Source organism: Schistocerca cancellata, chromosome 11 (genome assembly GCF_023864275.1).
Source record: "Schistocerca cancellata isolate TAMUIC-IGC-003103 chromosome 11, iqSchCanc2.1, whole genome shotgun sequence".
Lineage (NCBI taxonomy): Eukaryota > Metazoa > Arthropoda > Insecta > Orthoptera > Acrididae > Schistocerca > Schistocerca cancellata.
Window position 1 is genome coordinate 20,264,907 of NC_064636.1, and position 15,097 is coordinate 20,280,003.

At 45.8% G+C, this 15,097-nt stretch overlaps 1 protein-coding gene across 1 annotated transcript in view; it reads right to left on the minus strand.

Moving 5' to 3' along the window:
* The window catches only part of LOC126108841 (forkhead box protein L2-like), an 87,543-nt gene extending 77,695 nt beyond the window's left edge, over positions 1–9,848 (minus strand). The window contains exons 1-2 of the mRNA XM_049914204.1: positions 9,808–9,848; positions 1,542–1,604 (exon numbers count right to left, since the gene is read on the minus strand). Of these exons, the coding sequence (XP_049770161.1) occupies positions 1,542–1,604; positions 9,808–9,848 (104 nt within the window). The remainder of the gene's footprint in view (positions 1–1,541; positions 1,605–9,807) is intronic.
* Between the last annotated feature and the right edge of the window lie 5,249 nt (positions 9,849–15,097).

Below are 15,097 nucleotides of genomic sequence, written 5' to 3' on the forward strand. Positions count from 1 at the left end.
AATGATCTGCCAACGTTGCTCGAAAATGTCCCACTGGAAACGCGTCGACGTATGTGGTATCAGCATGATGGTGCACCTGCACATTCCGCAATCAACACTAGGCTGACCCTTGACAGGATGTTCGACGGGCGTTTCATAGGACGTGGAGGACGCATAAATTGGCCAGCCCGTTCTCCTGATCTTACACCTCTGGACTTCTTTCTGTGGGGTACGTTAAAGGAGAATGTGTACCGTGATGTGCCTACAACCCCAGAGGATATGAAACAACGTATTGTGGCAGCCTGCGGCGACATTACACCAGATGTACTGCGGCGTGTACGACATTCATTACGCCAGAGATTGCAATTGTGTGCAGCAAATGATGGCGACCACATTGAACATCTATTGGCCTGACATGTCGGGACACACACTATTCCACTCCGTAATTAAAAACGGAAACCACGTGTGTACGTGTACCTCACCCCTCATGGTAATGTACATGTACGTCAGTGAAAAAGACCAATAAAAAGGTGTTAGCATGTGGACGTAATGTGCTGTTCCAGTCTCTTCTGTACCTAAGGTCCATCACCGTTCCCTTTGGATCCCTAGATAATTCGGTGCTCTCCGATACACATGATCGAAGAGCGGAGGAGTGGTACTCAAGCGTCAACTTTAGGTTACAATATCTCCGGATGTAATTAACATTTTACAATGCAACAAACGGCACTGATTACGTATTTGTTCATATGTTCAGATGTGCTAACAAAACTAACGGGGTTCCATTTAAAAAAACGTAGGTTTGTGTTAAAAAACATACTTCCGTGCATTTTTGTATGGTTTGCATTAACCAATTACACTAGCCCCTCTCCTCACGTTCGGTCTGTGGAATCGATTCGTCAGTATTTGATGTGGTTTACGAAACATATACAGCGGTAACGTTAGGTGACTCACCGTGTAGAGTCGGGGTACATGCACGGGAAGCAGTGGCGTTTTGTAGCACATGTGTTTCGGGACGGTTTCCACAACTTATCACCAATGCTGTAGACTTACAGATCTCTGTCGTGTGTGTTCCCTATGTCTATGTACCTAAAAAAAATCAACCTTTAGTTATTGTTATTTTGAAAAGTATCATTCTTTGTAAACTCTGTAGATAAAACAAAAGAGAAGAAAACTGTATAAAAGATGAAAAACAAAAATTGTAAAATGTACGACCTGTTTTAAACATTCGGTAACACGCCTATAATTTGTCAAGAAATAAATAAATAAATATGTGGCTATGCTATTACCGCCAGTTTTGTGTAGTGGCACCACATTCTACAATTATCCTTAATTTATGAGCATGAGTGCACTATCTCTTCTAAATCCACTCCTCTTTCTTCTTCCGTCCTATCAGAGATGTATTCCCCCTCCATTGCAAATACCTACCGAAACAGCCAGGGAGAAGGTGTTTGGCGACAGTTAGGAGGGACCACCTTATAAAAGTTTGCTTAGTGGTGTTGTTTGTGTTGTTGTTGTTGTTGTTGTCGGTCTTTACTTGTGAGTGATTCGGAGTGCTGGCTTACCTGAGGTGGAAGTTCCTCTGGTGCTGTGGCGGTGAGGACAGGAAGGGGAAGAAAGATGGCGACCTGCGAACAGTAGAAACAGACGCACACATAACGCAGGTAAGCTAGACCACATTCCTGCCACACACGCACACACACTTTTTAACGCGAGCAGTTGCTGTGGAAAACTGACGTTGTCGGGTGAGAGAGAAACGGTGATCTGTATCAAATGTTACGAATATTTTAATTACTTTTGAATGCATTACGGTAACACGCCTATTCACATCGTTTTATTTTATTTTTGACAATGGCTCATAATTTTATAATTCAAATTCTTTCATTTTTTGCTTATATGACTGGTATATAACTTGAGGAATAGCAATGCCTTAAAAAAATTGGCACTTGTAATCTACATATCAACTTCATAGATAATATTTCATATATACGGACAACTACTTCGTATTGTATTTGTGCAGCATGTAGTATACATATCAGCTACAGATTATTGTAGCTTACTCTTTTCGTTTCAATAAAGACAAGTTGCTGCTCAATAATACATCGTCTGACGCCACAGTCTTTTCCATTCCACTTCGCAACAACTTCGTTGGAAAGAAACCTGCTGCCGCATCTTTGCACTGGCGTTTGTCCTCACCATGGCAACCACTAGTTCGACTATCGACTTTGCAGCAACTTCAGTGAAAAAAGCCTGCTTCTTCATCTTTGCAACGGCGTCTAACTTCACCAAAGCAACCAGTGGTTCCAAATGGTTCACGGACAGGCCTTGAGAGGGCAACCCATGTACTGCCAAACCGAAGTTCATTTTCCTACATATTTAAATATTTTTAACGTTTTTAATTGACAATAGCTGTTTAATAAGCTAAGTTTAGTGTGTATTTACTTCTAATTCTTGACAATGTTCTTTTAACTAAGAAATTTTAAATTGTAATTCGACTTATAACTCATTGGTTAATAATGCCATCATGCAGTCAGAAGTGGGTGGAGCCTCCATTATATATAGTAAGACGTGCACTGGTTTCTCCAGTAGTGATTCTCCAACAGAAAGAGGTTCTACTCAATGGTAATTCAACGTTTTATAGCTTTACAGCCTTATAACTTTATGTATTTTCATTAATGCATGTAGCCCTCTAATTAGTGCTTTGTACACATCTTGTAGGTCTGAAGATGACCACAGTAGTGGTCGAAACCGGTCACCTTGTTAAATAAATCGTGATCAAGACTGTTTTTAATAGTAATTATGAATATTTTAATGCTCTCGACCGCTGGCTTTACAAGCGGAGATTCGTGCTTTGACCAGCCTTTTAATATTGTCATGTTACACGCAGTAACTCATTGAATTTCCTAATGTTGAGAAACTAGTTTAGTTTAGTTATGTCATGTTCCGTAGACCATTTTCATGATTATTTTATCGATACGATGTAGGAACAAGTCAGATTACAAGATATATACAGGGTGGTCCATTGATCGTGACCAGGCCAAACATCCCACCAAATAAGCATAAAACGAAAAAGATAGAAAGAACGAAACTCGTCTAGCTTGAAGGGGGAAACCAGATGGCGCTCTGCCGGTCAACAGACGAGGCCGGCCTGTACGCTTTTGTGCTGTACGTGTCCCTTCACGTTTCCACTTCAGTATCACAACGGAAACAGTGGAGCTGGCCGCTGTGGCCGAGTGGTTCTAGGCGCTTCAGTCTGGAATCGCGCTGCTGCTGCGGTCGCAGGTTCGAATCCTGCCTCGGGCACGGATGTGTGTGACGTCCTTAGGTTAGTTCGTTTAAGTACAGGGCTATTACAAATGATTGAAGCGATTTCATAAATTCACTGTAGCTCCATTCATTGACATATGGTCACGACACACTACAGATGCGTAGAAAAACTCATAAAGTTTTGTTCGGCTGAAGCCGCACTTCAGGTTTCTGCCGCCAGAGCGCTCGAGAGCGCAGTGACACAAAATGGCGACAGGAGCCGAGAAAGCGTATGTCGTGCTTGAAATGCAATCACATCAGTCAGTCATAACAGTGGAACGACACTTCAGGACGAAGTTCAACAAAGATGCACCAACTGCTAACTCCATTCGGCGATGGTATGCGCAGTTTAAAGCTTCTGGATGCCTCTGTAAGGGGAAATCAACGGGTCGGCCTGCAGTGAGCGAAGAAACGGTTGAACACGTGTATCTGGACATGCTGGAAAATTGGCTCATGCCACAACTGGAGACCGACAGCGCCGACTTCATCTTTCAACAGGATGGTGCTCCACCGCACTTCCATCACGATGTTCGGCACTTCTTAAACAGGAGATTGGAAAAGCGATGGATCGGTCGTGGTGGAGATCACGATCAGCAATTCGTGTCACGGCCTCCACGCTCTCCCGACTTAACCCCATGCGATTTCTTTCTGCGGGGTTATGTGAAAGATTCAGTGTTTAAACCTCCTCTACCAAGAAACGTGCCAGAACTGCGAGCTCGCATCAACGGTGCTTTCGAACTCATTGCTGGGGACATGCTGCGCCGAGTGTGGGAGGAACTTGATTATCGGTTTGATGTCTGCCGAATCACTAAAGCGGCACATATTGAACATTTGTGAATGCCTAAAAAAACTTTTTGAGTTTTTGTACGTGTGTGCAAAGCATTGTGAAAATATCTCAAATAATAAAGTTATTGTAGAGCTGTGAAATCGCTTCAATCATTTGTAATAACCCTGTAGTTCTAGGTGTAGGGGACTGATGACCTCAGATGTTAAGTCCCATAGTGCTCAGAGCCATTTGATCAGACTGTCACAGCCCACACATTACTCTTAAACTGGTGCCCATGTGCACCCTCAACAGTCCTACTTGTCTTTGAATGTCTGCATTTACGTTCTTACGGTGTCCATGCAAATCCGTTCCCAGTAATCTTTGTAAATCGGAAATGAAGAATTATGGATACATGTTTAGACGAATTTTTGTCCTTGTTTTGTGTAAGGAACCTGCGCCCAAAGTTTCTAAAGCTTTCTTTGAACCACCCTAGGAAAGTGAAGTGTCCATAAGAGGACGAGAAAACGAAAGGAAACTTCTCGGGCAGAATATCTGTGCAATGTTACTTCATCGGTTTGGCAAATTTACAATGGACGCAGTTAGCAGTATGACACACCATCGACCGTTGCCTGGATGCAACACTAATTCTCTTGGGAAGGGTGCCATATCTCTTCCAGGCCGCCCCACGAATGTTGTTACGGGTCCCTGGTATCCTGGCACTGGCAATGGTACACAGTGTCATCCAAGATGTTCCCACACATATTCTACACTCCTGGAAATTGAAATAAGAACACCGTGAATTCATCGTCCCAGGAAGGGGAAACTTTATTGACACATTCCTGGGGTCAGATACATCACATGATCACACTGACAGAACCACAGGCACATAGACACAGGCAACAGAGCATGCACAATGTCGGCACTAGTACAGTGTATATCCACCTTTCGCAGCAATGCAGGCTGCTATTCTCCCATGGAGACGATCGTAGAGATGCTGGATGTAGTCCTGTGGAACGGCTTGCCATGCCATTTCCACCTGGCGCCTCAGTTGGACCAGCGTTCGTGCTGGACGTGCAGACCGCGTGAGACGACGCTTCATCCAGTCCCAAACATGCTCAATGGGGGACAGATCCGGAGATCTTGTTGGCCAGGGTAGTTGACGTACACCTTCTAGAGCACGTTGGGTGGCACGGGATACATGCGGACGTGCATTGTCCTGTTGGAACAGCAAGTTCCCTTGCCGGTCTAGGAATGGTAGAACGATGGGTTCGATGACGGTTTGGATGTACCGTGCACTATTCAGTGTCCCCTCGACGATCACCAGTGGTGTACGGCCAGTGTAGGAGATCGCTCCCCACACCGTCATGCCGGGTGTTGGCCCTGTGTGCCTCAGTCGTATGCAGTCCTGATTGTGGCGCTCACCTGCACGGCGCCAAACACGCATACGACCATCATTGGCACCGAGGCAGAAGCGACTCTCATCGCTGAAGACGACACGTCTCCATTCGTCCCTCCATTCACGCCTGTCGCGACACCACTGGAGGCGGGCTGCACGATGTTGGGGCGTGAGCGGAAGACGGCCTAACGGTGTGCGGGACCGTAGCCCAGCTTCATGGAGACGGTTGCGAATGGTCCTCGCCGATACCCCAGGAGCAACAGTGTCCCTAATTTGCTGGAAAGTGGCGGTGCGGTCCCCAACGGCACTGCGTAGGATCCTACGGTCTTGGCGTGCATCCGTGCGTCGCTGCGGTCCGGTCCCAGGTCGACGGGCACGTGCACCTTCCGCCGACCACTGGCGACAACATCGATGTACTGTGGAGACCTCACGCCCCACGTGTTGAGCAATTCGGCGGTACGTCCACCCGGCCTCCCGCATGCCCACTATACGCCCTCGCTCAAAGTCCGTCAACTTCACATACGGTTCACGTCCACGCTGTCGCGGCATGCTACCAGTGTTAAAGACTGCGATGGAGCTCCGTATGCCACGGCAAACTGGCTGACACTGACGGCGGCGGTGCACAAATGCTGCGCAGCTAGCGCCATTCGAAGGCCAACACCGCGGTTCCTGGTGTGTCCGCTGTGCCGTGCGTGTGATCATTGCTTGTACAGCCCTCTCGCAGTGTCCGGAGCAAGTATGGTGGGTCTGACACACCGGTGTCAATGTGTTCTTTTTTCCATTTCCAGGAGTGTATTTGGGACACGTCTGGGGATCATGCTGGCCATGAGAGTAACTCAATATTAACAGGAACACGTGCCGCGTGTGCACGAGCGTTATCTTGTTGGAAAATAGTACCACGACACTGTCGTATGAGGAATAAGACGTGAGGACTGATGGCGTCTGTGATGTAACGTTCTGCCATCTCAGTTACCTCAATCAGTTCACAGGAACACATCCCGTGTGTGCACGAGCATTGCCCTGTTGGAAAATGGTACCACAACACTGTCGCATGAGGAGTAATACGTGAGGACTCAGGATATCTATGATGTACTGTACATTCTGCCATCACAATTACCTCAATCAGTTCGTACGAACAAATCCGTACAGCCGTGTACCGCAAGTCTCTAGAGGAACGGAAGGTTCCAAATGATTGGATAAGAGCACAGGTAGTCCCAATCTTCAAGAAGGGTCGTCGAGCAGATGCGCAAAACTATAGACCTATATCTCTGACGTCGATCTGTTGTAGAATTTTAGAACATGTTTTTTGCTCGAGTATCATGTCGTTTTTGGAAACCCAGAATCTACTATGTAGGAATCAACATGGATTCCGGAAACAGCGATCGTGTGAGACCCAACTCGCTTTATTTGTTCATGAGACCCAGAAAATATTAGATACCGGCTCCCAGGTAGATGCCTTTTTCCTCGACTTCCGGAAGGTGTTCGATACAGTTCCGCACTGTCGCCTGATAAACAAAGTAAGAGCCTACGGAATATCAGACCAGCTGTGTGGCTGGATTGAAGAGTTTTTAGCCAACAGGACACAGCATGTTGTTATCAATGGAGAGACGTCTACAGACGTTAAAGTAACCTCTGGCGTGCCACAGGGGAGTGTTATGGGCCCATTGCTTTTCACAATATATATAAATGACCTAGTAGATAGTGTCGGAAGTTCCGTGCGGCTTTTCGCGGATGATGCTGTAGTGTGCAGAGAAGTCGGAGCATTAGAAAATTGTAGCGAAATGCAGGAAGATCTGCAGCGGATAGCACTTGGTGCAGGGAGTGGCAACTGACCCTTAACATAGACAAATGTAATGTATTGCGAATACATAGAAAGAAGTATCCTTTATTGTATGATTATATGATAGCACAACAAACACTGGTAGCAGTTACTTCTGTAAAACATCTGGGAGTATGCGTGCGGAACGATTTGAAGTGGAATGATCATATAAAATTAATTCTTGGTAAGGCGGGTGCCAGGTTGAGATTCATTGGGAGAGTCCTTAGAAAATGTAGTCCATCAACAAAGGAGGTGGCTTACAAAACACTCGTTCGACCTATACTTGAGTATTGCTCATCAGTGTGGGATCCGTACCAGGTAGGGTTGACGGAGGAGATAGAGAAGATCCAAAGAAGAGCGGCGCGTTTCGTCACAGGGTTATTTGGTGAGCGTGACAGCGTTACGGAGATGTTTAGCAAACTCGAGTGGCAGACTCTGCAAGAGAGGCGCTCTGCATCGCGGTGTAGCTTGCTCGCCAGGTTTCGAGAGGGTGCGTTTCTGGATGAGGTATCGAATATATTGCTTCCCCCTACTTATACCTCCCGAGGAGATCACGAATGTAAAATTAGAGAGATTCGAGCGCGCACGGAGGCTTTCAGACAGTCGTTCTTCCCGCGAACCACACGCGACTGGAACAGGAAAGGGAGGTAATGACAGTGGCACGTAAAGTGCACTCCGCCACACACCGTTGGGTGGCTTGCGGAGTATAAATGTAGATGTAGATGTAGATGTGTGCACAAGCATTGGCCTGTTCCAAAATGGTACCATGACACTGTCCTATGTCGAGTAACATCTGAGGACTCAGGATGTCTTTGATGTACTGTTCTGCCATTACAGTCAATGTTGTGTTATGTAACTAATAAGTTGTGTTTCAGTGAATGGTACACTGCGATACAATTTTGAATAGGTCTTTAGGAGAGGAAATGAATTACCGAATAAAAAATAAAGGATGCCATTTAAAAAAAGTCATATTGCTGTTCATATATTTGTAAAAAAACAAAGCTACATCCAAGGCAATCATGCTGACTGATGTCACCCTGACGGCTAAGGACCATTCGCTTGAAACATTTTATAATTTGCATCTGAACAAACAGTTATTTAGAGTGGTCAGGATAAATGGGATCCCATATATACGAAGGCAGTTCAATAAGTAATGCAACACATTTTTTTTATCGGCCAATTTTGGTTGAAAAAACCGGAAATTTCTTGTGGAATATTTTCAAACATTGCCGCTTCGTCTCGTATAGTTTCATTGACTTCCGACAGGTGGCAGCGCTGTACAGAGCTGTTAGAATGGCGTCTGTAACGGATGTGCATTGCAAACAACGGGCGGTGATCGAGTTTCTTTTGGCGGGAAACCAGGGCATCTCAGATATTCATAGGCGCTTGCAGAATGTCTACGGTGATCTGGCAGTGGACAAAAGCACGGTGAGTCGTTGGGCAAAGCGTGTGTCATCATCGCCGCAAGGTCAAGCGAGACTGTCTGATCTCCCGCGTGCGGGCCGGCCGTGCACAGCTGTGACTCCTGCGATGGCGGAGCGTGCGAACACACTCGTTCGATGTGATCGACGGATCACCATCAAACAACTCAGTGCTCAACTTGACATCTCTGTTGGTAGTGCTGTCACAATTGTTCACCAGTTGGGATATTCAAAGGTTTGTTCCCGCTGGGTCCCTCGTTGTCTAACCGGACACCATAGAGAGCAAAGGAGAACCATCTGTGCGGAATTGCTTGCTCGTCATGTGGCTGAGGGTGACAATTTCTTGTCAAAGATTGTTACAGGCGATGAAACATGAGTTCATCACTTCGAACCTGAAACAAAACGGCAATCAATGGAGTGGCGCCAGACCCACTCCCCTACCGAGAAAAAGTTTATAAAGCCATACCCTCAGCCGGTAAAGTCACGGTTACAGTCTTCTGGGACGCTGAAGGGGTTATTCTGTTCGATGTCCTTCCCCACGGTCAAACGATCAACTCTGAAGTGTATTGTGCTACTCTTCAGAAATTGAAGAAACGACTTCAGCGTGTTCGTAGGCACAAAAATCTGAACGAACCTCTCCTTCTTCGTGACAACGCAAGACCTCACACAAGTCTTCGCACCCGAGAGGAGCTCACAAAACTTCAGTGGACTGTTCTTCCTCATGCACCCTACAGCCCCGATCTCGCACCGTCGGATTTCCATATGTTTGGCCCAATGAAGGACGCAATCCGTGGGAGGCACTACGCGGATGATGAAGAAGTTATCGATGCAGTACGACGTTGGCTCCGACATCGACCAGTGGAATGGTACCGTGCAGGCATACAGGCCCTCATTTCAAGGTGGCGTAAGGCCGTAGCATTGAATGGAGATTACGTTGAAAAATAGTGTAGTGTAGCTAAAAGATTGGGGAATAACCTGGTGTATTTCAATGCTGAATAAAACAATCCCTGTTTCAGAAAAAAAATGTGTTGCATTACTTATTGAACTGCCCTCGTATGTGTGTGTGTGTGTGTGTGTGTGTGTGTATGTGTGCGTGTGTGTGTGTGTGTGTGTCGGTACTCACCCAGGCTGGAGGTAGGTGGCGTGGTGGTGCTCGAGCGCCATGGCGACCAGCGTGTGGTGGTGCGGCTCCACGCTCTGCTGCTGGCCCAGGCCCGTGCTGCTCGTCACGTCCTCCGCGCCGGGGGTGAGCGGCGGTCCTGACGATGAAACGAGCTCAGCGTTGGAAACGTCTCTCCCAGAAACACACTTCCTCCCCGATCGGCCCAAACGTCTACTCGACTATGAACATGCGTAAGGTAACGTAAAGGTACAGCGAGACTTTCGGGACACACTGCCAAGCATTCAAACGCTCAAGTCGAATCGAGGTCTCTGGCGATGTTTAGTAGAACCAACCTTAACAAAACTACGAGCGTCATTAAATAATTAAACAGAGAAATTGGTCTGGGGAAAAGATGTTAGCAGGGAAACTTTGGCAGTCTTATGGCTTTAAGTTGGCATCACTGGGACGAGCACTGATCAGCTGATGTATCACCATTGTTTTCTTTATAACCTCAAAAATACATTTCAAGATGGTGAGTCCGCTTGAAACGTCCACATTAGTTATTCCTCTTTTACTTGCTGAAGGCGAGAAACCAGTAAATAGATGTACAGGGTGATTCAAAAAGAATACCACAACTTTAGGAATTTAAAACTCTGCAACGACAAAAGGCAGAGCTAAGCACTATCTGTCGGCGAATTAAGGGAGCTATAAAGTTTCATTCAGTTGTACATTTGTTCGCTTGAGGCGCTGTTGACTAGGCGTCAGCGTCAGTTGATGCTAAGATGGCGACCGCTCAACAGAAAGCTTTTTGTGTTATTGAGTACGGCAGAAGTGAATCGACGACAGTTGTTCAGCGTGCATTTCGAATTAAGTACGGTGTTAAACCTCCTGATAGGTGGTGTATTTTAAACGTCGGTATAAACAGTTTACAGAGAATGGGTGTTTGTGCAAAGGGAAAAGTTCTGGACGGCCGAGAACGAGTGATGAAAATGTAGCACGCATCCAGCAAGCATTTGTTCGCAGCCCAGGAAAATCGACTCGCAGAGCTAGCAGAGAGCTGCAAATTCCACAATCAACTGTATGGAGAGTCCTACGAAAAAGGTCCTTAACTACCTGAACGTCAACTACCCGAGGCAGCCCGTGACAGAGCACTTCATCACTGGCCTCCAAGAAGCCCTGATCTTACCCCCTGCGATTTTTTCTTATGGGGGTATGTTAAGGATATGGTGTTTCGGCCACCTCTCCCAGCCACCATTGATGATTTGAAACGAGAAATAACAGCAGCTATCCAAACTGTTACGCCTGATATGCTACAGAGAGTGTGGAACGAGTTGGAGTATCGGCTTGATATTGCTCGAGTGTCTGGAGGGGGCCATATTGAACATCTCTGAACTTGTTTTTGAGTGAAAAAAACCTTTTTAAATACTCTTTGTAATAATGTATAACAGAAGGTTATATTATGTTTCTTTCATTAAATACACATTTTTAAAGTTGTGGTATTCTTTTTGAATCACCCTGTATACTGCAGAATGTCTAAACGTTTATGGTGAAGGTTGTATGAATCGTGTAAGTTTTTACAAGTGGGTAGAGCAAAAAATCGTCGCGGCTCAGTGACTGACGAACACCGTTCTGGCCGACCAGTTGCAGTTTCAACTCCCTCACTTGAACGTCGAATTGATGACCGTTATTCCTGCCGACCGCCATGCGACTGTGGAAATGATAGTTGATAAGGTTCAAGTTAGTACTGCTACAGTTTATAACATTATCTGTAACCAGCTGAAATACCGCAAAACATGTGCAAGATGGGTGCAAAACGAGTTGACACGGCAACACAAGGGGAAAAAGGTTGAGAGTGTGCACAGAGCTAAAGGAACGTTATGAAAGAGAAGGTGAGCACTTCCTCGACAAATTTTTAACATGTGATCAAACTTGGGTTCACTATTATGAGCCAGAATCAAAAAGATGAAGCATGGAGTGGAAGCACACCAACTCACATATTAAGAACAAAAAAATCAAAACCCGAGCGTCAGCAGGAAAAGTCATGTTGGCTGTGTTCTGCGATGCTGAAGGTCCAGTTTCTTGTGATCAGCTCTAAGAGCAGCGCACAATGAACAGCCAGTACTACTCGGATTTGCTTTTAAACAGGGTGAAGCCAACCATGAGAGGCACAGATGTCGTGTATCTCAGAGGAGAGGTGTGATTCTCCAGCAGGACAACGCACGTCCTCATATTGCTCAACCGTCGACAAAATGCGCTGGGAAGTACTGCCTCATCCCGCTTACAGTTCTGACTTAGCACCTGGTGATTTACATTTGTCTGGTGCACTGAAGGAGGCATTACGTGGGAAAACGTTGCAGGACAAGGGGAACGTGAAATAGTTTGCTGGAAATTGGTTGAAACATCAAGATAGAAAGTTGTTTGCAGCCGGAAAGCTTGTAGCCCGTTGGAACAAGTGCGTAAATGTTCAAGGAGATTATGCTGAAAAGTAGAAAAAGTATTGTTTTGTAAAAACAAACGCTTTTTTCAGACCAGATTTGTCTCTTTAATTACTGAACGACCCTCATATATACAAGACAGGAGAAATACTCTCGGGTTTCATGAAGAATGTAATAATTCGAATTCCAATAAGAGGCTGGTGAAAACTAGAGTAAATATTAGCAAAGAATCAGTTTAATAAGCCATGGCTGAAAAATGCTGACGCGAATTACTTACAGAAGTGTCGAAAACTGGTAGAAGTCGTCCTCGGGTAAGATCGGTATGATTCACGGACAGATGTAGTAACACGCTAGGCAGCCGTGACTGTAATACCTATCTTAGAAGATACACAAAAAGATTTGAGAGTGTTGGTTGGACTGCATGTTTTGATCCGTTATACATCTATTCTAGGTAGTGTTGTTGTTGTGGTCTTCAGTCCTGAGACTGGTTTGATGCAGCTCTCCATGCTACTCTATCCTGTGTAAGCTTCTTCATCTCCCAGTACCTACTGCACCCTACATCCTTCTGAATCTGCTCTGTGTATTCATCTCTTGGTCTTCCCCTACGATTTTTACCCTCCACGCTGCCCTCCAGTACTAAATTGCTGATCCCTTGATGCCTCAGAACATGTCCTACCAACCGATCCCTTCTTCTAGTCAAGTTGTGCCACAAACTCCTCTCCTCCCCAATCCTATTCAATACCTCCTCATTAGCTACGTGATATACCCATCTAATTTTCAGCATTCCTCTGTAGCACCACATTTCGAAAGCTTCTATTCTCTTCTTGTCCAAACTATTTATCGTCCACGTTTCGATTCCATACACGGCTACACTCCATAAAAATACTTTCAGAAACGGCTTCCTGACACTTAAATCTATACTCGATGTTAACAAATTTCTCTTCTTCAGGACCGCTTTCCTTGACATTGCCAGTCTACATTTTATATCCTCTCTACTTCTACCATCATTCCCAAATATCAAAACTCATTTACTACCTTAAGTTTCCCATTTCCTAATCTAATTCCCTCAGCATCACCCGACTTAATTCGACTACATTCCATCACCCTCGTTTTCCTTTTGTTAATGTTCATCTTATATCCTCCTTTCAAGACACTGTCCATTCCGTTCAACTGCTCTTCCAAATCCGTTGCTGTCTCTGACAGAATTACAATGTCATCGGCGAACCTCAAAGTTTCAATTTCTTCTCCGTGGATATTAATTCCTACTCCGAATTTTTCTTTTGTTTCCTTTACTGCTTGCTCATTGTACAGATTGAATAACATCGGGGCTAGGCTACAACTCTGTCTCACTCCCTTCCCAACCACTGCTTCCCTTTCATGCCCCTCGACTCTTATAACTGCCATCTGCTTTCTGTACAAATTTCTCTGTTGATAACGACGTACTCTTGAGTAGACCCCGCCCGGAGATCCGAATGGGGGACAATTCTACCTCCGGAATATTTTACCCAAGAGAGCGCCATCATCGTTTAACCATACAGTAAAGCTGTATGCTTTCAGCCGTTCGCAGTACCAGCACAGCAAGGCTGTTTTGGTTAGTGTAACGAGGCCGGATCAGTCAATCATCCAGACTGTTGCCCCTGCAACTACTGAAATGGCCGCGCGGTTCTGGCGCTGCAGTCTGGAACCGCGAGACCGCTACGGTCGCAGGTTCGAATCCTGCCTCGGGCATGGATGTGTGTGATGTCCTTAGGTTAGTTAGGTTTAACTAGTTCTAAGTTCTAGGGGACTGATGACCTCAGCAGGTGAGTCCCATAGTGCTCAGAGCCATTTGAACCATTTGAACTACTGAAAGGGCAGCTGCCCCTCTTCGAGAACCACACGTTTTGTCTGGCCTCTCACCTACTGTACGGCTATCTCTATCGCTGAGGCGCGCAAGCCTTCCCACCAACGGCAAGGTCCGTGGTTCGTTAATAAAAAGTGCGAAACACATGAAGCGCCGCGAGATTTGAGTTTCTCCCGGCGTATGCGATTTTAAAACAACTTACAGGAATTGAGCCAGGTTAGATTTACAGCGACCGCCGATATTTCGGCACTTCGTACCTTGGTACACAAGGTACGTGTCATTTCCGACGCTGAGACCTTGCCAGCTGAGCTGTCCCATCTTGAAGCTACATTCCGTCAGAATGCTTATAGTGAAAGTCAGATTGAACGTGCGTTGCGCTATCGACCAACTGTGCATCGGATGAATAGTGATAATACCGGGTCGACACCTAAGTCTACTGCCCTTCTGCCTGGCGTAGGAAGCACTTCCAACAAGAGCGGTCGTATTTTGCGGAAATACGGTGTGAAATGTGTTTCCCGACATCCATCTGAATTTAGTGATTTTGGGTTCTGTTAAAGATGTTTGGAAGGAAAACATAGGTACGAAGAAGGTAGCTGCGAAGAAACCACGGGTAACAGAAGAAATACTTCAGTTCGTTGATGAAAGGAGGAAGTACAAACATGTTCCGGGAAAATCAGCAATACAGAAATACAAGTCGCTGAGGAATGAAATAAATAGGAAGTGCAGGGAAGCTAAGACGAAATGGCTGCAGGAAAAATGTGAAGACATCGAAAAAGATATGATTGTCGGAAGGACAGACTCAGCATACAGGAAAGTCACAACAACCTTTGGTGACATTAAAAGCAACGGTGGTAACATTAAGAGTGCAACGGGAATTCCACTGTTAAATGCAGAGGAGAGAGAGCAGATAGGTGGAAATACACTCCTAGAAATCGAAAAAAGAACACATTGACACCGGTGTGACAGACCAACCATACGTGCTCCGGACACTGCGAGAGGGCTGTACAAGCAATGATCACATGCACGGCACAGC